The sequence below is a fragment of the Oncorhynchus tshawytscha genome, linkage group LG08 (genome assembly GCF_018296145.1).
Source record: "Oncorhynchus tshawytscha isolate Ot180627B linkage group LG08, Otsh_v2.0, whole genome shotgun sequence".
Taxonomy (NCBI): Eukaryota; Metazoa; Chordata; class Actinopteri; order Salmoniformes; family Salmonidae; genus Oncorhynchus; species Oncorhynchus tshawytscha.
The window spans coordinates 37,873,107-37,892,503 of record NC_056436.1 but is presented as its reverse complement, the minus strand read 5'-3'; the positions used below and the strand labels follow the sequence as shown (position 1 = coordinate 37,892,503).

Below are 19,397 nucleotides of genomic sequence, written 5' to 3'. Positions count from 1 at the left end.
TTAATATCCTGTCAGTTCTCCTGACCGATGATCATTATTTCGTAACACCTCTCAATTACCAGGGTCTCAGAGAGGGTTATCTATCTAATAGACTCTACAGACATCATCAACCACAGAGAGACAGACCTACTAAGTGTTTACTTTATGCCTGGGCACCTGATAGCCTATGTTCAAGGACGAATAGAACAGGCAAAGTTAGACGTTGGAGAACAGATATCTTGAGGTAAAGTATAGCTGCTTGAATCTATGAATCCTGTTTTTCACATTGTTGTCATTTTCTGAAAAAACGTTCTTGTATTAGCTTCTGAAACGAACAGATCTAATCTTTGCACTCGATCAACCAGTAAATCCTTGACTAAGATACCTTAAACAGTACTCAAACAATGGAAGCATAAAATCTCTCTCTCCTCACATGTCTCTCTCCCTCAGTGTGACAACTGACAAAACTCCCCCTAAAATGATGTTTTTATTGTCACATACACCAGATAGGGGCAGTGAAATGTGTTGTTTTACAGGGTCAGGGCACAAAGGCACATTTTTCACCTTGTAGGCTCGGGTATTCAAACTAGCAACCTTTCGATTACTGGCCCAAAACTCTAAACGCTAGACTACCTGCCGCCCTATACCCAGTATCAGTGGCATTTCAGGACAATTACATGATTACCCAACCCCCACTCCCCACACGTTCTGCCATCCCCACTAAAACAAAAACAGACCATGTGTTAACAGGGGAACTCATTCAGCTCAAGAGTTTCCTCCACTTCCCCCTCAAGGACATGAACCTGCTTCCTGGTTTCCAACCAATCAAAAGACACACAGTATTGGCCCAGGGTATATCCCACAGTAAAATAAACTACACTCACAATTAGAGGTAGACCGATTAATCGGAATGGCCGGTTAATTATGGCCGATTTCAAGTTTTCATAACAATCGGAAATCGGTATTTTTGGACACAAATTTGGCCGATTTGTTTATTTTTTTTACAGTTTTATTTAATCTTTATTTAACTAGGCAAGTCAGTTAAGAACACATTCTTATTTTCAATGACGGTCTAAGAACGGTGGGTTAACTGCCTCGTTCAGGGGCAGAACGACAGATTTTCACTTTGTCAATCTTGCAGCCTTACAGTTAACTAGTCCAACGCTCTAATCACCTGCCTCTCATTGCACTCCACGAGGAGACTGCCTGTTACGCGAATGCAGTAAGCCAAGGTAAGTTGCTAGCTAGCATTAAACTTATCTTATAAAAAACAATCAATCAATCATAATCACTAGTTAACTACACATGGTTGATGATATTACTAGCTTATCTAGCGTGTCCTGCGTTGCATATAATCGATGCGGTGCGTATCATTGCTCCAATGTGTACCTAACCATGAACATCAATGCCTTTTTTAAAATCAATACACAGAAGTATATATTTTTAAACCTGCATATTTGGCTAAAAGAAATCCAGGTTAGCAGGCAATATTAACCAGGTGAAATTGTGTCACTTCTCTTGCGTTCATTGCACGCAGAGTCAGTGTATATGCAACAGTTTGGGCCGTCTAATTTGCCAGAATTTTACGTAATTATGACATAACATTGAAGGTTGTGCAATGTAACATGAATATTTAGACTAATGGATGCCACCCCTTAGATAAAATACGGAATGGTCTATGATTTGATAGAGCAGCCTGACTGAGCGGTGGTAGGCAGCAGCAGGCTCGTAAGCATTCATTCAAACAGCACTTTCGTGCGTTTTGCCAGCAGCTTTTCGTTGTGCGTCAAGCATTGCGCTGTTTATGACTTCAAGCCTATCAACTCCTGAGATGAGGCTGTTGTAACCGATGTGAAATGGCTAGCTAGTTAGCGGGGTGCACGCTAATAACGTTTCAAACGTCACTCGCTCTGAGACTTGGAGTGGTTGTTCCCCTTGCTCTGCATGGGTAACGCTGCTTCGAGGGTGGCTATTGTCGATCTGTTCCTGGTTCGCGCCCAGGTAGGGGCGAGGAGAGGGACGGAAGTTATACTGTTACACTAGCAATACTAAAGTGCCTATAAGAACATCCAATAGTTAAAGGTTAATGAAATACAAATGGTATAGAGAGAAATAGTCCTATAATTCCTATAATAACTACAACCTAAAACTTCTTAACTGGGAATATTGAAGACTCATGTTAAAAGGAACCACCAGCTTTCATATGTTCTCATGTTCTGAGAAGGAACTGAAACGTTAGCTTTCTTACATGGCACATATGGCACTTTTACTTTCTTCTCCAACACTTTGTTTTTGCATTATTTAAACCAAATTGAACATGTTTCATTATTTATTTGAGGCTAAATTGATTTTATTGATGTATTATATTAAGTTAAAATAAATGTTCATTCAGTATTGTTGTAATTGTCATTATTACAAAAAAAAAAAAAAATTGGCAGATTAATCGCTATTGGCTTTTTTTGGTCCTCCAATAATTGGTATTGGTATCGGCGTTGAAAAATCATAATCGGTCGACCTCTACTCACAATACAATGTCAGTTCTGGGTAGAAGTACAAGCACATAGGATCAACTCATACCTTATGCAAATCATGAGGGTGGAGGATCTTATTTATATACAGTGGTGGAAAAAGTACTCAATAGACATTGACTTGAGTAAAAGTTAAAAAATATCTTAATAGAAAATGACTCAAGTAAAAGTGAAAGTCACCCAGTAAAAATACTACTTGAGTAAAAGTCTAAAGTATTTGGTTTTAAATATACTTAAGTATCAAAAGTAAATGTATAAATTATTTCAAATTCCTTATATTAAGCAAACCAGACAATGTTTGTTCTTGTTTTTTTAATTCACAGAATTTGACAAATTTCCTGTCCTGCTAAGCATTAAAAATGTAATGAATACTTTTGGGTGTCAGGGAAAATGTATGGAGTAAAAAGTACAGTATTTTCTTTAGGAATGTAGTGAAGCAAAAGAAAAAGCTGTCAAAAATATAAATAGTAAAGTACAGATATAAAATATATATATAGGTAAGTGGTACTTTAAAGTAGGCCTATTTTTAATTTAAGGAAAACTATTTTTGTTCATTAGTCCACTGTTGATACAGTCCCAAAATGTTTTCCTGTCAAGTTTTCTAGATATTAGATTTTAAAGAAGCAAATTGCCACATCATCATGATAATGCAAAATTATTTTTCCTTTAAGTACTTTACTCCTAGTGGTTAGAGTGTTGGGCCAGTAACCGAACGGCTGCTGGATCGAATCCCCGAGCTGACAAGGTAAACATCTGTCGTTCTGCCCCTGAACAAGGCAGTTAACCCACTGTTCCCCAGGAGCCGAAGACGTGGATGGCGATTAAGGCAGCCCCCTCGCACCTCTCTGATTCCAGAGGGGCTGGGTTAAAAGTGGAAGACGCATTTCAATTGAATGCATTCAGTTGTACAACTGACTAGGTATCCCACTTCCCTTCCCCACTGAGTAGAAGTCATGTGACTTCCCATCCAAAGCAGTCTGGCAGTCAAGGTTTCCAAATAAAATGGCCATGAACTGGGTAGAGAACACATTCAGGTGGCCCATTTTTGTCCAACACTGGTCCTCATCAACTGACAGTATTTAAAATATGTTTACAAATATATTCTAGGTTAATTGCGAGATATGCTGATGCATAACACAGCTACTGCAGCAGGCGACAAGCATGACCTAACACAAACAGCTGTTTATATAAAACACCGCGGACACAGAATCCTTCACATTCCGCCCAGTTTAGAATGCGTAAATAACAACTTTGGGAAAATGAGCCGTTGTTTATGACCATAGCCTATTTCAATCTCCATTGCATCAACGCAATTATGAACATAAGTGTAGTCTGTAGGTTATATGAAGCGGTCCTTGCCATAACGCCTGGCAATTGATTCATATTTTTTTAAAGGAAACGAGGCTAATAATAACACATGCAAAGATGATCTGGGTGCAGCTATCCGTCGATAAGAAATTACACCGAAACTAGAAGAATATCATATGGATAAATAGCCTAGGATTCACAATCGCATTCATACGTACATTATTGACGACGAATTGTCGGTTCAGAGTATTTTAGCCATTCAAATGTCTTCCGCTGTGTCGGTAAATCTGCGTTTCTTATTCCAATTCAACTATTACATTGTAATAGCGAACGGAACCTTTCCGTCATTTGATCTTCCGCTTGGCGGTGTGCTAAAGCGCGGTGCAGATACTCTTCTTGTCACTGGAGAGAAAAACAACCCTCTCTATACTCGGCTGGTGACGTAGCACGGCGTAAAACCCTCCGTGGGAACCAATGGTAGAACCCCGCAGCCCACACATAACAGTACTGGCCCACTAGCTACAGAGTAACACGTGTATTGGACAGTGTCGTTGTTAAATCTCAGATCAGTAGGGTAACCCATATAGGCTCTAATTTCTTCAGTTGAAGAGGTGAATTGACATATTTTCAGAACGTTAAAAGCGAGGTGGGGGGAGGGAGGTGTAGTCCGGTTGGCAGACTAAAAGCCATTTTGTAATGTCCTCCACAGATGTAGGAAGATATTCATATAAGTGTAAATATCACCAGGGTTATGCAGAAGACAGCTGTTGGTGAGGTGACTCCTTCATCCAATAGCAAAGCTTATTTGCTTACGTACTATGTCTTGTCAGCAATGAAATGATATAACCTGCGACAGAAGCCAGCCTGTATATATGGCTGCATGCCTGGCAGGGTTGGGTAGGTTACTTTCTAAATGTAATCTGTTACAGTTACTAGTTACCTGTCCAAAATTATAAATCAATAACATCATTTCTGGATCAGCCAAACTCAGTAAGGTAATCTATTTACTGTCCGCTACTTTTGGATTACTTTCCCCACCACCCCTTTCTGATTACTTTCCCCATCAAACTACTACAAATTACTGTATTATTGACTGTATGTTTGTTTTACTCCATGTGTAACTCTGTGTCGTTGTATGTGTCGAACTGCTTTGCTTTATCTTGGCCAGGTCGCAATTGTAAATGAGAACTTGTTCTCAACTTTGCCTACCAGGTTAAATAAAGGTGAAATAAAATAAATAAAAAAACATATTTGGTATGTCATCATAGTGGTCTTGTGGTCAGACTTGCTCAGGTGGAACAAACTTAAACCTGCGCCGATTGTCAACGCTGAATTGAATGTCATTGAGAAAGCAGAAAGGTGTCATAATGTATTTTTTTGCAAAACATCCTTTCTGAATTTAAAAGTAATCCAAGAAGTAATCCTCTAGTCTTTCAAAAGTATCTGTTATCCGTCTACAATATTTCTGCTAGTAACGTAACTGATTACAGATACAGTTTTTTGTTGTAATCATTTACTCCCCAAACCCTGATGCATGGCAATGCATCCATTGACCTGTGTCACCAACTACGCAAATAAACCATTTTGTATAGAATCCAACAGGTCTATAGGTGAGAATTCCCAGAAATGCAATACATAGCAATAAAGTGTTTACAATAGGAACTAGGACTGGGTAGGGCAGGCCAAGTGGCATATTTACAGTAGCTGTAATGACAGTACTTCAAGCCAGTGACCGTGCCTCTTTTCCTTTCTTCTACAGTGCCTGTAATCAGGGCAGGGCCTGGTTTGTTGCAGGTGCCTATGGGCTCTACGGGGCGGCAGAGCGAGAGTAAGAAGTGACTAAAAAGACGATGAGGGTGGAAGAGCCCTGAAGCTTGTTTCAATGAGCAATGTGATTTAGTAGATACAGCCATAACTTGTGCGAGTCCTCAGGGAAACTCTGGTGACTAAAGTTGCAAGTACCGGCACAGGGACATGCTTGAGTGTACCTCAAAAAACCACACATACACTCTGGCATTCACACACACCCCTGCACGCGCGCACACACACAGACACATGAGAAGGAGTGAGTATGTATACTGTACATAGGAAAAATTGTATGTTAGAATAGCAGCACATTTTTTGTTCCCATAGCAATTATTCCTCTCTCAGTATACAAATCCAGCCAACAACAAAACTGAAGTAATATTTATTTCTAAAAACATTAACATTGGTATGCAACTGTTTTGGCGTACTCTTGGCGTGCCCCACCTTGATTTCAGACACAGATTGATTTATGCACTCGGAGTATCAAGTCCTCATCCTGTCCAAACACACCAAGCTACGTTGTTGTTGCTCAGAATTCCAAGAACACGCCAGAATTCCACTCATTATGACATGACAGCACGTCTTCCCTCCACCGCAACGCTAAGTAACCCTGGGCATTGTGAGTGCTGGGCTGCCAGAGGGGGAATAAGGCTCTGGGCCCGGTTACATAAAGCATCTTAAGTTAATTTCCCTCTCATCTTTCCCTTGAAGTTTCCTTGGCTTTAAGTCAGTCGCACAAAACATTTTAAGGTGAATTTCCCCCTGACAACAAGTGAAAAAGTTAAGGGTGTCCATGAGGTCCCTCAAGTGCTTCATTTAGTATGGATATCAATGTAAATAACATTTGTGGAGGTGATTGTTGCTTTCCTCTGACCTGGTTTCAAAAGGAAAACATCCACTAGCTAGCTAGCTACTTAGCTAAACAATGGAAGGTGCACAACCCATGGCTAGAAAGTTGCTGGCTAGCTGGCTCAGGCACGCCACCAGTGATACAAGTCAGCTTTCGACACCCATCCATGTCTGAGGACGTCGGGAAATTAAATGGAACCCGGCCACTAGGGGCATCAGGGAGCGCTGTTGCCTTCAAGTAGGTTTCAGTTTTGCTAGAGCATTGTGGATGGGGAATGGGCATAAGCATCTGCCTCTGATCACAAAGGTTGCATATTCAAATTTAGCGATAGAAAGTTGTTTTTAATATTTTAGATTTAAGCCTATCCCAAGCCATTACCCTTACCTTAACCATCGGAATTAATGCCTAACCTTTTTAATTTGTATTTGTTTTATTTCACCTTTATTTAACCAGGTAGGCTAGTTGAGAACACGTTCTCATTTACAACTGCGACCTGGCCAAGATAAAGCAAAGCAGTTCGACACATACAACAACACAGAGTTACAAATGGAATAAACAAACATACAGTCAATAATACAGTAGAAAAAAAAGTATATATACATTGTGTGAAAATGAGGTAAGATAAGGGAGGTAAAGGCAATAAATAGGCCATGGTGGCAAAGTAATTACAATATAGCAATTAAACACTGGAATGGGAGATGTGCAGAAGATGAATGTGCAAGTTGAGTTACTGGGGTGCAAAGGAGCAAGATAAATAAATACAGTATGGGGATGAGGTAGTTGGATGGGCTATTTACAGATGGGCTATGTACAGGTGCAGTGATCTGTGAGCTGCTCTGACAGCTGGTGCTTAAAGCTAGTGAGGGAGATATGTGTCTCCAGCTTCAGTGATTTTTGCAGTTTGTTCCAGTCATTGGCAGCAGAGAACTGGAAGGAGAGGTGGCCTAAGGAGGAATTGGCTTTGGGGGTGACCAGTGAAATATACCTGCTGGAGCGCGTGCTACGGGTGAGTGCTGCTACGGTGACCAGTGAGCTGAGATAAGGCGGGGCTATACCTAGCAAAGACTACGATGACCTGGAGGCAGTGGGTTTGGCGATGAATATGAAGCGAGGGTCAGCCAACGAGAGCATACAGGTCGCAGTGGTGGGTAGTATATGGGGCTTTGGTGACAAAACGGATGGCACTGTGATAGACTGCATCCAATTTGTTGAGTAGAGTGTTGGAGACTATTTTGTAAATGACATCGCCGAAGTCGAGAATCGGTAGGATGGTCAGTTTTACGAGGGTATGTTTGGCAGCATAAGTGAAGGATGCTTTGTTGCGAAATAGGAAGCCGATTCTAGATTTAATTTTGAATTGGAGATGTTTAATGTGAGTCTGGAAGGAGACTTTACAGTCTAACCAGACACCTAGGTGTTTGTATTTGTCCACATATTCCAAGTCAGAACCGTCCAGAGTAGTGATGCTGGATGGGCGGGCAGGTTCGGGCAGCGATCGGTTGAAGAGCATGCATTTAGTTTTACTTGCATTTAAGAGCAGTTGGAGGCCATGGAAGGAGAGTTGTATGGCATTGAAGCTCGTCTGGAGGTTAGTTAAGACAGTATCCAAAGAAGGGACAGAAGTATACAGAATGGTGTCGTCTGCGTAGAGGTGGATCAGAGAATCACCAGCAGCAAGGGCGACATCATTGATATATACAGAGAAGAGAGTCGGCCCGAGAATTGAACCCTGTGGTACCCCCATAGGGACTGCCAGAGGTCAGACCCAACAGGCCCTCCGATTTGACACACTGAACTATATCAGAGAAGAAGTTGGGGAACCAGGCGAGGCAATCGATGGAGAGAAACCAAGGCTGTTGAGTCTGTCGATAAGAATATGGTGATTGACAGAGTCGAAAGCCTTGGCCAGGTCGATGAATACAGCTGCACAGTATTGTCTCTTATTGATGGCGGTTATGATATCGTTTAGGATCTTGAGCGGGGCTGAGGTGCACCCATGACCAGCTCTGAAACCAGATTTCATAGCGGAGAAGGTATGGTGGGATTCGAAATGGTCGGTAATCTGTTTGTTATCTTGGCTTTCGAAGACCTTAGAAGGGCAGGGTAGGAAAATTATAGGTCTGTAACAGTTTGGGTCTAGGGTGTCTCCCCCTTTGAAGAGGGGTATGACTGCAGCAGCTTTTCCAATCTTTGGGAATCTCAGATGATACAAAAGAGAGGTTGAACAGGCTAGTAATAGGGGTTGCAACAATTTCGGCAGATAATTTTAGAAAGGGAGGGTCCAGATTGTCTAGCCTGGCTGATTTGTAGGGGTCCAGATTTTGCAGCTTTCAGATCATCATCACTATTTGGATTTGGGTGAAGGAGAAATGGGGGAGGCTTGGGTTGTGAGGGGTGCGGGGCTGTTGACCGGGGTAGGTGTAGCCAGGTGGAAAGCATGGCCAGCCGTAGAAAAATGCTTATTGAAATTCTCAATTATAGTGGATTTATCGGTGGTGATAGTGTTTCCTAGCCTCAGTGCAGTGGGCAGCTGCGAGGAGGTACTCTTATTCTCCATGGACTTTACAGTGTCCCAGAACCTTTTGGAGTTTGTGCTACAGGATGCACATTTTTGCTTGAAAAAGCTAGCCTTAGCTTTCCTAACTGCCTGTGTATATTGGTTCCTAACTTAAGAATTCTGAGTTAATTGCTGAACTTAACCCTCTAACCTAAAAAGTTCATAGTTAAAACGTCTTCAGGATCGGTGTCCTGTCCACGGGACAGTTGAGCTAACGTAGACTAATGTGATTAGCATGAGATTGCAAGAAACAAAAAAAAATCCTAGGACAGACATATTTCATACGGGCAGAAAGCTTAAATTCTTGTTAATCTAACTGCACCGTCCAATTTACAGCAGCTATTAGAGTGAAATAATACTATTAATAATACTAATAATATTGTTTGAGAGTGCACAGTTATGAACTTGAAAATCTATGAATAAACTAATTAGGCATATTTGGGCAGTCTTGATACAACATTTTGAAAAGATATGCAATACTTCACTGGATCACTCTAAAACTTTGCACATACAGTGCTGCCATCTAGTGGCCAAAGTCTAAATTGCGCCTGGGCTAGAATAATTCATTATGACCTTTCTCTTGCATTTCAAAGAGGATGATATTATCTTCAACCAGATCTAATGTGTTAGATTCTCCAACATTCCTTTCACATTTCCACAAACGTCAAAGTGTTTCCTTTCAAATAGTATCAAGAATATGCATATCCTTGCTTCAGGGCCTGAGCTTCAGGCATTTTTAAAAAAAAGGGTCCGATCGTTTTAATGCCTAAACTTAACCTTAAAACACTTTGAAATTTGACATCTGGAAAACATGGGTGAACGTCTAATTCTGACGTGAGACTGTGAGAGCTTGTAGCGCTAGCTACCTCCACTGTAAATTAGCCTGACATGCTAGAAAGTAATAGAAACAAAAAAAGAAACAAAAAGAAACACGTTTTATTATTTTACATGTCAATTTGTTTCTCCTGTCTTGAATGTAGAATTTCTACATTTCGACCTCCCCAAATAAATGTGCTCTCTTTGATTAGAAATTCAGTCAGTGAATCAGGTCGTCTACATAGTGACCAGAGACTCTTTCTGCCACAGGTCCTTCAAACTACCGTAAAAGCCTTAAAAGACGCCCTTAGCCAAGGTAATGTTTGAGGGGCTCTATGCAACACCCTTAAACAATTCCCATAGCTAAGGGAAAACTATTCCTTAAGGTAAAAAAATAAATACTTAAGGGAAATACTCACAGAAGTAGTAGCAGTTTCTGCATTAATTGGGACCCAATGTAAAGCATAACTCAGGGGTGGGCTGTGTGTGTGCACGTACTTGCATGTGTGTGTATGCAGCCCCTGTCTCCCGATTACGAAACAGCCATTTATTACGAAACAGCCAACAGTCATTTATCTGGCAACAAAAGAGCCCTGCGGGACATGAGTTGGAACAGAATACACATGTGCAGTGTTTCTAGGAACTTTTAGAATGGTTGGTCATTGTGTGATAGCCAAGAGGGAGGAGAATCTAATGTCCCCGGGCCTCCCCAGAATGCATATATGACTCCTGAGGGAGGTATAGGATAGATAGGGGTCAGGTAAGGGGTTAGGGTCAAATAGGGAGAGCAGCTCTGACTGAGAGACTCTTAGTTGTGCTTTTAACATTCAACTAATGGATCCAACTAATTGACCACTAGAAAGAGCTTTTGAGAGTTCAAACAGCTTTTCCACACAAAATAGAGCTGTACTTCACATGACAATGTTTTCAAATATGGCTTATACAATTGTGTTAAGAGCTATTTACAAATCAACCTAACCATTTGACTGTTGTTGTTGGGATTGTTGACCCAGCACAGTATGTGTGTTTAAACTTTCCTCGCCTGAAGCTGTCAATTTCCTTCCTCAGTCAGCCGCCATGTGAGAGGAAGAAGAGAGAGGGGGAAGAGAGGAAGAAGAGAGAGGGGGAAGAGAGGGAGAGAGAGAGGGGGAAGAGGGGAAGAGGGGGGAGAAAGGGAGAGAGAGGGGGAAGAGAGGGAGAGAGTGAGGGGGAAGAGAGGAAGAAGAGAGAGGGGGAAGAGGGGGAAGAGAGGGGGAAGAGAGAGAGGGGGGAGAGGGAGAGAGAGGGGGAAGAGAGGAGAGAGAGGGGGGAAGAGAGAGGAGAGAGAGAGAGGGGGGAAGAGAGAGAGAGAGAGAGAGGGGGAAGAGAGGGAGAGAGAGGGGGAAGAGAGAGAGAGAGGAAGAGAGGGGGAAGAGAGAGAGAGAGAGGGGGAGAGAGGGAGAGAGAGAGGGGGGAAGAGAGAGAGAGAGAGGGGGAAGAGAGAGAGAGAGAGGGGGAAGAGAGGGAGAGAGTGAGGGGGAAGAGAGAGAGAGAGAGAGAGGGGGGAAGAGAGAGAGAGGGGGGGAGAGAGAGGGGAGAGAGAGGGGGAAGAGAGAGAGAGAGAGAGAGGGGGGAAGAGAGGGAGAGAGAGAGGGGGAAGAGAGGGAGAGAGAGAGGGGGAAGAGAGGGAGAGAGAGAGGGGGGAAGAGAGAGAGAGAGAGAGGGGGGAAGAGAGGGAGAGAGAGAGGGGGGGAAGAGAGAGAGAGCGTTGCAGCCTAATCTCTTCCAGGAACTCTGGGTCAAGAATGCATTCACACTGTTGTCATGGAGATGGGGGAGTCGCCTGGGATGGGTTTTGTGGGCCAATCAGAGAGCTGCTGAGGCGCGCATAATGAGTGAACTCTCAACCTGTCCCTGTGTGGGGTATTTACGAGCCATGAGACATTCCTGAGTGGTGGGAGATTCCATTGTTTACTACTATACTGCCATTGTTGATGAAAGGGCCGGCACAGGCTGTTCCAATCCTGGGAGTCCTCAATAAATACCCCACTGTCGCAATGTGACTGACACACGTATGCACACACTCCGAACGCACACACACAAATACACCCCACTAATCCTGTGATATAATGCCATTGGGGAGATTCACCTTTAAGAGAATTTCTCATAAAGTAGCCTTTACCTACATGAGTCCCTATCACCTTGACCTGTTCGTTATCTCTCCCACTAAATACAGTGTCAGCTGTGATGTGTGTGTTCTTCTGAAAGAACAGGCAGTGTCCTGAAAGAGATAACACAGGCTGGGGCTGATAAAGCCGATGTTCAGTGACCTCCATATATAGTCCATATAGTCGATCCATATGGTATTGATTCCTTTGCGTGGCTGTAGGGTATTACATTGGGGTCAATAGTGGGTTTCCCTGTTGTTAACATGACATAACAGGATGTGCTGTCTAGGCAATGACCTTAAATAATATCCAAGCCCGGACCATCTACCCTGCAGCCATGTAGGGAGATTTAAACCCACGTAGAAAGAACAGGTGTCTTTGTAACAGAGGTGGTTGGGTGAACCAAGCTCACGTCATGAGTCACCTTGCCGGAAACCTGAGTACTCAGAAGCCTGATTCACACTATAGGGGCCAAACTGAGCCAATCTGATCTGAACTGGACTGGTTACGCATCCATCATAGTTGCTGGAACCATACGGGACAGGCCATTGCGAAAATATAATATAAACTGTGTGAATCAGGTCTCAGATGGGCTTTAGCCCCCCTAGTTTATGCCTAGATTTTAGCTCAGCGGGCTTCCGCAGTCTTGTGGCACACAGACGACCCAGGTTCAAACCCATTCCGTCACACTTTCAGTACCACCAGTAAAATATAAGAATACTATTTAATATGCATTAGGGTAGAATCATTGAGGGCCATTACATGATCATGTTGACCTTTCAGGGAAATGCAGAAGGGAGCTAGATGTGATCTGCAGCCACAATTACTGTACTACCACAATGACTACCCATAACCATTATCCTGCTGTTCCTTTCCTGATTTATTTAATTTATTAAAAACCTTTCATAATTATGAAACCATTAGTAAAAAAAAAACAAATCCAGCTCCATTGCCTCTACTGTACATGGTCAGAGAAGTACAACTCCACACCATAAACAATGTGTTCATCACAGCTAATGGGATGCAGCATTTTACTGTCTCTGTACGTGATGTGGGATCTTAATTTGATCACTCTTAGAAATGCAAACTTGTAGTGTATTCAAGGTTTAAAAAGTATTCTAAAGTTTGTAATATCAGACTTGATTTTCCCTAAACAAAAAAATGTATCAACCCCTACAAAAAGAAGAAGAAGCCTGTTGTAGCAAACTGCCTCAAAGATCCTACCTCTGTACAGCCTTTCAGGTTAAACTCAAGATTGTGAGTGCTACAGCTGTACAGTACACATGACCATGTTATTACACTTTACAGAGAGTTTCTGAAGAGTGTACACTGTTAATGTCCACCAGTGTGTGTGTGTGTGTGTGTGTGTGTGTGGATGGGAGGGGGGGGGCAGTCTGTCCAAGGAAGCCTTTTGAGTGCACAGCGCAATCTGAGACGTTCCCACAGCCCCCCCTAAATCAAATGAAATTGTATTTGTCACATCCTTCGTAAACAACAGGTGCGGGCTAATGGTGAAATGCTTATTTACGGGCCCTTCCCAACAATGCAGAGAGAAAGAAAATAGAGAAATAGTAGAAAAGTAATAACACGTTATTATAAAAGTTATAATAAATACACAATGAGTAATGATAACTTGGCTATATACATGGGGTACCAGCCGCGAGTCGATGTGCAGGGGCACGAGGTAATTGAGGTAGATATGTACATATAACTAGGAATAAAGGGACAGATAAGAAACAATAGCAGCAGCGTGTGCGATGAGTCAAAAAAGTTAGTGCCAAAAGGGTCAATGCAGATAGTTAAATAGTTAACCAAATACTGTAGCTACCCTGACTAATTCTTTAGGAGTCTTATGGCTTGGGGTTAGAAGCTGTTCAGGATCGGTCCTGTTGGTTCCAGGCTTGGTGCATCAGCACTGCTTGCCGTACGATAGCAGAGAAAACAGCCTGTGACTTGGGTGGCTGGATCTTTGGCACTTTTTTAAGAACCTTCCTCTGACAAAGGAATACCCTCCCTCATTCCTCTCTCTCTCTCTCCCTCTCCCCCCTCGCCCACTCTATCCCTCGCTTTCTCCTCCATAATTCCCTCTCTCCCTCAATGGAAAATGAATACAGTCATCATTCACCGTTCGATTTCTAAAACATAACCAAAACACAAGCAAAACCTGCTGCAAATGCATCCAACGAGTTTGTAGCAGTACACATTGGACGCAGTCATTGCGTGCTTGGAATATCCATCCCTTTCTCCCTCAACAACAGCAGAACTAACGAGCACTGTTCTATCCATGTGTGGACATTTAGCTTATTAAGATTGGATAACTCTCCACCAAAAGTACAGGAACAAGCTTCTACCACCCTACATTTTCAGTATCTTTCTCTCTAACTCTCTCTCTCTTTCATCTCTATCTCCCCCTCTCTCTCGGACAGGCCGACAGACATGCCACCCTACCCAGAACCAGTTGGGACTGGCGTCGTTGCAGAATTCTTCCAGATGTTCCTCTGGGGTCATGGTTCCATGGCTCGATCCCCACTCAGGCGTAGGATCCTCAACTTGTGTGTGTGTGTGTGTTAGAAACCTGGTGATCCAACCGACATGTGTGTGTGTGTGTGTGTTAGACACTTGGTGATCCGACGGACGTGTGTATTCAGGTGTAAGAAACCCGGTAGTCCAACGTATGTGTTCAGACGTTAAAACCAAGTAGTGATCTTTGCGATTCTCTGTAAGACTGTTATACTGTGTGTGCTCACCGGTCGAACTGTCTATATAGTGTTTCTGTGGATGTTTAATTTTACCGAGCGTGTTCTGAGAACCACGTTCCAAGACGAAACCTGAGAGGACAGACCAGATCCCATCCCAGCTCCTTTAGATGGTGCTGCTGACACCAGGACAACACACGCGCACACACACACACACACACTACCTGTATTCATGTGTACATGAGCATATACACATAGAATACACGAACACATGCATTAATTGCATACACACTGTCATGACATAAATGCATGCACACTTTGATGGTACAAACACAAACTAATACGCATGTATGCAGAGGCACGCACACACACACACACACACACACACCCCATAAGTAAAACATCTCATGGGCAGTAACTCCTGGAACTGGTTTGCTACCCAACTCTTAGCTCCCTAAGTGACGTCATCACAGCCATTTGGGACAGGGACCTACCCCCTTCCCCCCTACCCCAAGGGCTGCAAGACGAGTAGGTCAGCTCAACATGCTCTTACAACCCAGGGTACACGGCTCAGTTGAACGTCCCTGTCTGCCCCCTTGCATCTCTGGGTTGGACCCCTGAGCTGCGGCTCAGAGTATTCTTTCTTCATCATATGCAATGTATTCTCTGTGAATTTGGTATGTCGCCCCCCCCCCCCGTTCAGAGAAACGTGTCACTGAATTTGTTAGGTTCATGCCCCATCCCATCCACAGACTCCTGGCTTTTACCATGGCAGGAATCCCAGCATTATTGTTAACACAGAACTCCTCTGTCAATAAAACACATAATGATGAACCTGGGCCTTAGGTATGCTGGCAGGGATTCTACCATTAGACCAGTTCTGACACCACCAATTACCACCACCACAGATAAACCCTAGTCAAAAGATCCTATAGGATTCCAATAAAAAAAAAATCCCATTGGAAACCTAAAGGATTTTTTTGGACGAGGGTCAAATATATTATTTAAGGAGATCTGAGTTTTTGATTACAGGACAGATGTAAATATAGATAGTGAGGAAAGAGACAGTTGGCCCAGGAGGCATATGTGGTCTAGAGTCAGGAGCTTAGACCATCTACACCAGACATCAGCACACTGATAAGTGTTTCGTTAAGATATCTGTATAGAAATGATACAAGGCTGGTTCCAAAATTCCTATTGGATTCTAACTGGATCCAACGATTTCAATAGATTTTTTTTCTCCTATAGGATTTCTATTCATTTTCTCAACGGGAATTGTATAGATATTTACATGACCTTTTAAAGGATTTATCCTCAAATCTTGGCTATGCACTATAGTTAACCCGGCTGCTTAAAATATTGAGCACCCACCCGCCAAATCTCTTCGACAATTACCTACGAAGGTGGACAGTAGACACAACAACTGATATTAAACGGCCCCCCTTACTACTTGAGATGGTGACCCTATAGTGGGGAACCGCTGGCAATGTCCCCTCTACCCAGTAGCTGTCTCGTGCTGCCCCACATCCCCTCCAAAGTCCAGGGGACACAATGTGAGTAAACATTTGGATCTTGGTGCATTAAAGTTACTGTGGAACCGACTAAGATTGTCCACATTTGCGTCAAAGAGGTGTGCAGCATAGAACGTGATGTAATCGTAATGTGTCATTTTTGTGCCAAGACATGACTGGTAGTAACATCCAGGAGGTAGATACAGATGAAGCACCTTCTAGGATTTTGAGGGAGGGTGGGTGGGACAGCAGGGGAAAGGGGTACAACCCTAGGAGTGAAGGATTTTTTACTTATTTAATTAGGCAAGTCAGTTCAGAACAAATTCTTAGAATGACAGATTTTTACCGTGTCAGCTCGGGGATTCGATCCAGCAACCTTTCGGTTAGGGGCCCAACGCTCTAACTAGGCCACCTGCCCCCCCTAACATTTGGGGGGAGGTCTCGTTATCTTTAGTTTTTTTCTTTCTTTTTTTGTTTTCTTTTCCCTATCCCAACATAATGGATAAAGGGAATATATATATGAAATGAAAGAAATTCTCATGTCTTTGAGTTGCTGTACCTAAAAATGTATTTTCCTTCTACTTTTTATTTGCAAATAAGCAACGTAAAGATGCTGTGCATTCAAAGGGGAAAACCCCACAACATCTTGTGTTATTGTAGCATTGTATATAGTACTGTATCATATTGTAATGTCTAATTCAAAGACAAGATGTTGCAGGACAAAGAATCTAATCAAATAACTCAAGTGAGTTCTTTGTTGAAGAAGGTGTACTCTACTGGTGGTCATACTGCAAATCAACTGGCAGCCTTGTGTCCCTCCCATATTGTGGTGAATAAACCCGAAAGGAAGATAGAACTGTTGTTGAATTTGTACTGGAACAAATGACAGCAAACTACAACTACAATTAAGAAAAAAATGTTATCATAGGATTCTGATTGGTGTGACAAATTTCAATTGGACTAGATGTACTGTTCACAACTTGAGCCTAGTGGCAATAGCTTCCGCTGACTGTCAGTCACGTAAACGTATAGAGTGTACGGCCCTCTGCTGACCACAGATAGGGTTCAGTCTCGTGTGCAGCAAACAGAATGTGAAGACAGGGAATAAAGAGGGAGACACCACCCCCTAGAGGTGAGAAACTAGAGTTGCTGTGAGAGATTTGTGAAGCGAGTCAACGTTTAGAGTAGGGTTGTGCAGGCTTTTGCTCCCCGTTGTCGTGAATGAGCCAAGTCAATATGACCTGAGGACTCCTCCAGTCCCCAGACAGAACTCTATGTAACAGTGAAACAAGAAAGATCAAGAAGAAGCTGAAGAACAGGAAGAGGCCTCAACCACAAGCAGCCAGAGAGCATCAAAACCCAGTCAAGTGCAGGGAGGAAGTGACAGGTGAAGGTAGACTGTATGCAGATGTTCCTCTGCTGGGGGGGCAGAGGTTAATCTAATGTGTTGACATACCCGTCAAACTCGAGCCCTGGGAAGGAGCTGGTGGAGTTGACTGGTGGCACATGGGTCGTGAAGCAGATGACACCACAGATTGTTGTGTGTAGATATCCCGGGTGAACGAGACAATCTGTTATGTAACTTTGCTTTGATGTCACGTGTAAGGGGGATGACGTGTTGTGTGGCTGTAGTCAAAGGAGGCATAGGCCTCTGGGCAAAAAGTGTATAAAAACCAACTTACGAGATGGGGAAAGGGAGATTCTGGGGAACAACGGAGCTGATTGATGTGTTAATATTAGAACACGTTGGTGCAAGGTAAGAAGTAAATGTAATTGATATTGTAAGAAGCTACTGCATTAAAATAGCTACATAAAAAAAGAATAAAATCCATCAGGTGTGAAGCTGTGGAACCAAAATAGAAGTGTTACTGGTTTTCATTAACTAGTTCATTTATTGGTTGAATAAATAGTCAAGAATTAGAGTAACATAACAACTAGGCTTAGGTAGCCTGCAGCCAGACCATATTGTGGGCTTGAGCAGGAAACCAAAGGGGGGCTTGAGGGTAACTAAAAAGCACACTAAAGGAGCACTGGGTGTCTATAGTTTGTCCTCTACCCAGACGAAGTGCACCTAGTTTTAGCTGAAACCCTACACCCGGGACTTAGCTAGTGTGACTCACCCATGTGGGTGCTGTACAGTCAATTAGATAGGGAGGACCAGCCGCTAGCAGGAGTGTCTGAGATTATTCCGCAGTTTATAATAGTTTAACCCCGTGGCGGAACGTATCCACACAGTAAGAGCCGCACCACGTAACCAAGTAGTACAGAGTGGACTATAAATAATCATTGAATCGCTCGTTGGTGTTGTACACAAAAATAGCCCCCGCTGACACATAGTATACCGAGTCACAAACTACCCGTGAAGTGTAATCAGTAGGAAGGAGTGAGCTAACCTCCGTGGCTTGCAGGGATAGACCCAGTGGGGTGACTGTGTGCATAAAGTGAAACTCAAGGCTCCACTGCTAGCTCAGCTCAGGGTAGGAGGACAGGAAGGCCCCCCTTCACCTAGAAAGAGGCTCATACCAATGCACGGTGGGTGTTGATCCGACCTGTGAGGCCAAGAGAAGATCCGCACTAACTAATCCAGGTCCAGACTGAAGCCTGCGATTAGTTGATTATTAGAAACAGGGGTGTTGGTGCCGAGCTGGCTCTCCCCCAGGCATGAGGTGGAGAGGCCTCGTTTAAAGCCTCATTCAACTGTAACTACTCCACAAGAAGTAGATCATAGTAAAACAGATATATCATTCAGAATGTACACACACCTGGACTGGTGTGTAAACCAATAGAAGGCAGCAGAGATGGAGATTGTTTTCAAAATAGGTACATTTACACATTCAGTACATAAAATATGGATTCAAGTTTCTCAACATAGTGATCATCAGAAGGCTGCAAACACTGAGCGCCAGAAAACACAACCACATACACATAACGCTTTGGTAACGAACATTGTTATGAAGACATCAAAGAAAACATGACATAGGTACTTTTTACATGACACAAAGCAGTCCAAATATTTGCAAAATAGTTCGTCACAAAAGCCCAGGCAAAAAAACAAACGTCTACAAAAAATAATATTTGTACAAAATACACTCCCCAAAAATATCATAAACTACAATATGAACGGTGGCAGACACTGCGGAATGATTACTTTTTAACACATCACAACAGAGAGGTGGAGGGTTAATAGGAGTATGGTAGT

General features: G+C 42.9%; 1 protein-coding gene across 6 annotated transcripts in view; it reads right to left on the bottom strand.

Annotated features, from left to right (window-relative positions):
• The window catches only part of LOC112255733 (phosphatidate phosphatase LPIN1-like), a 47,322-nt gene extending 32,548 nt beyond the window's left edge, over nt 1–14,774 (bottom strand). For 2 of the 6 annotated variants that reach the window (XR_006083888.1, XM_042325495.1), the window contains exon 1: nt 14,440–14,772. Coding sequence is in view for 4 of the 6 variants with exons in the window: in XM_042325495.1 (XP_042181429.1) it covers nt 14,440–14,499 (60 nt within the window). In the remaining 2 variants the exon portion in view is untranslated. Of the gene's footprint in view, nt 1–4,033; nt 4,267–14,439 lie in introns of those variants that run through there. The other 4 variants (XM_042325493.1, XM_042325496.1, XM_042325494.1 and 1 more) reach the window with 3 other exon arrangements.
• Between the last annotated feature and the right edge of the window lie 4,623 nt (nt 14,775–19,397).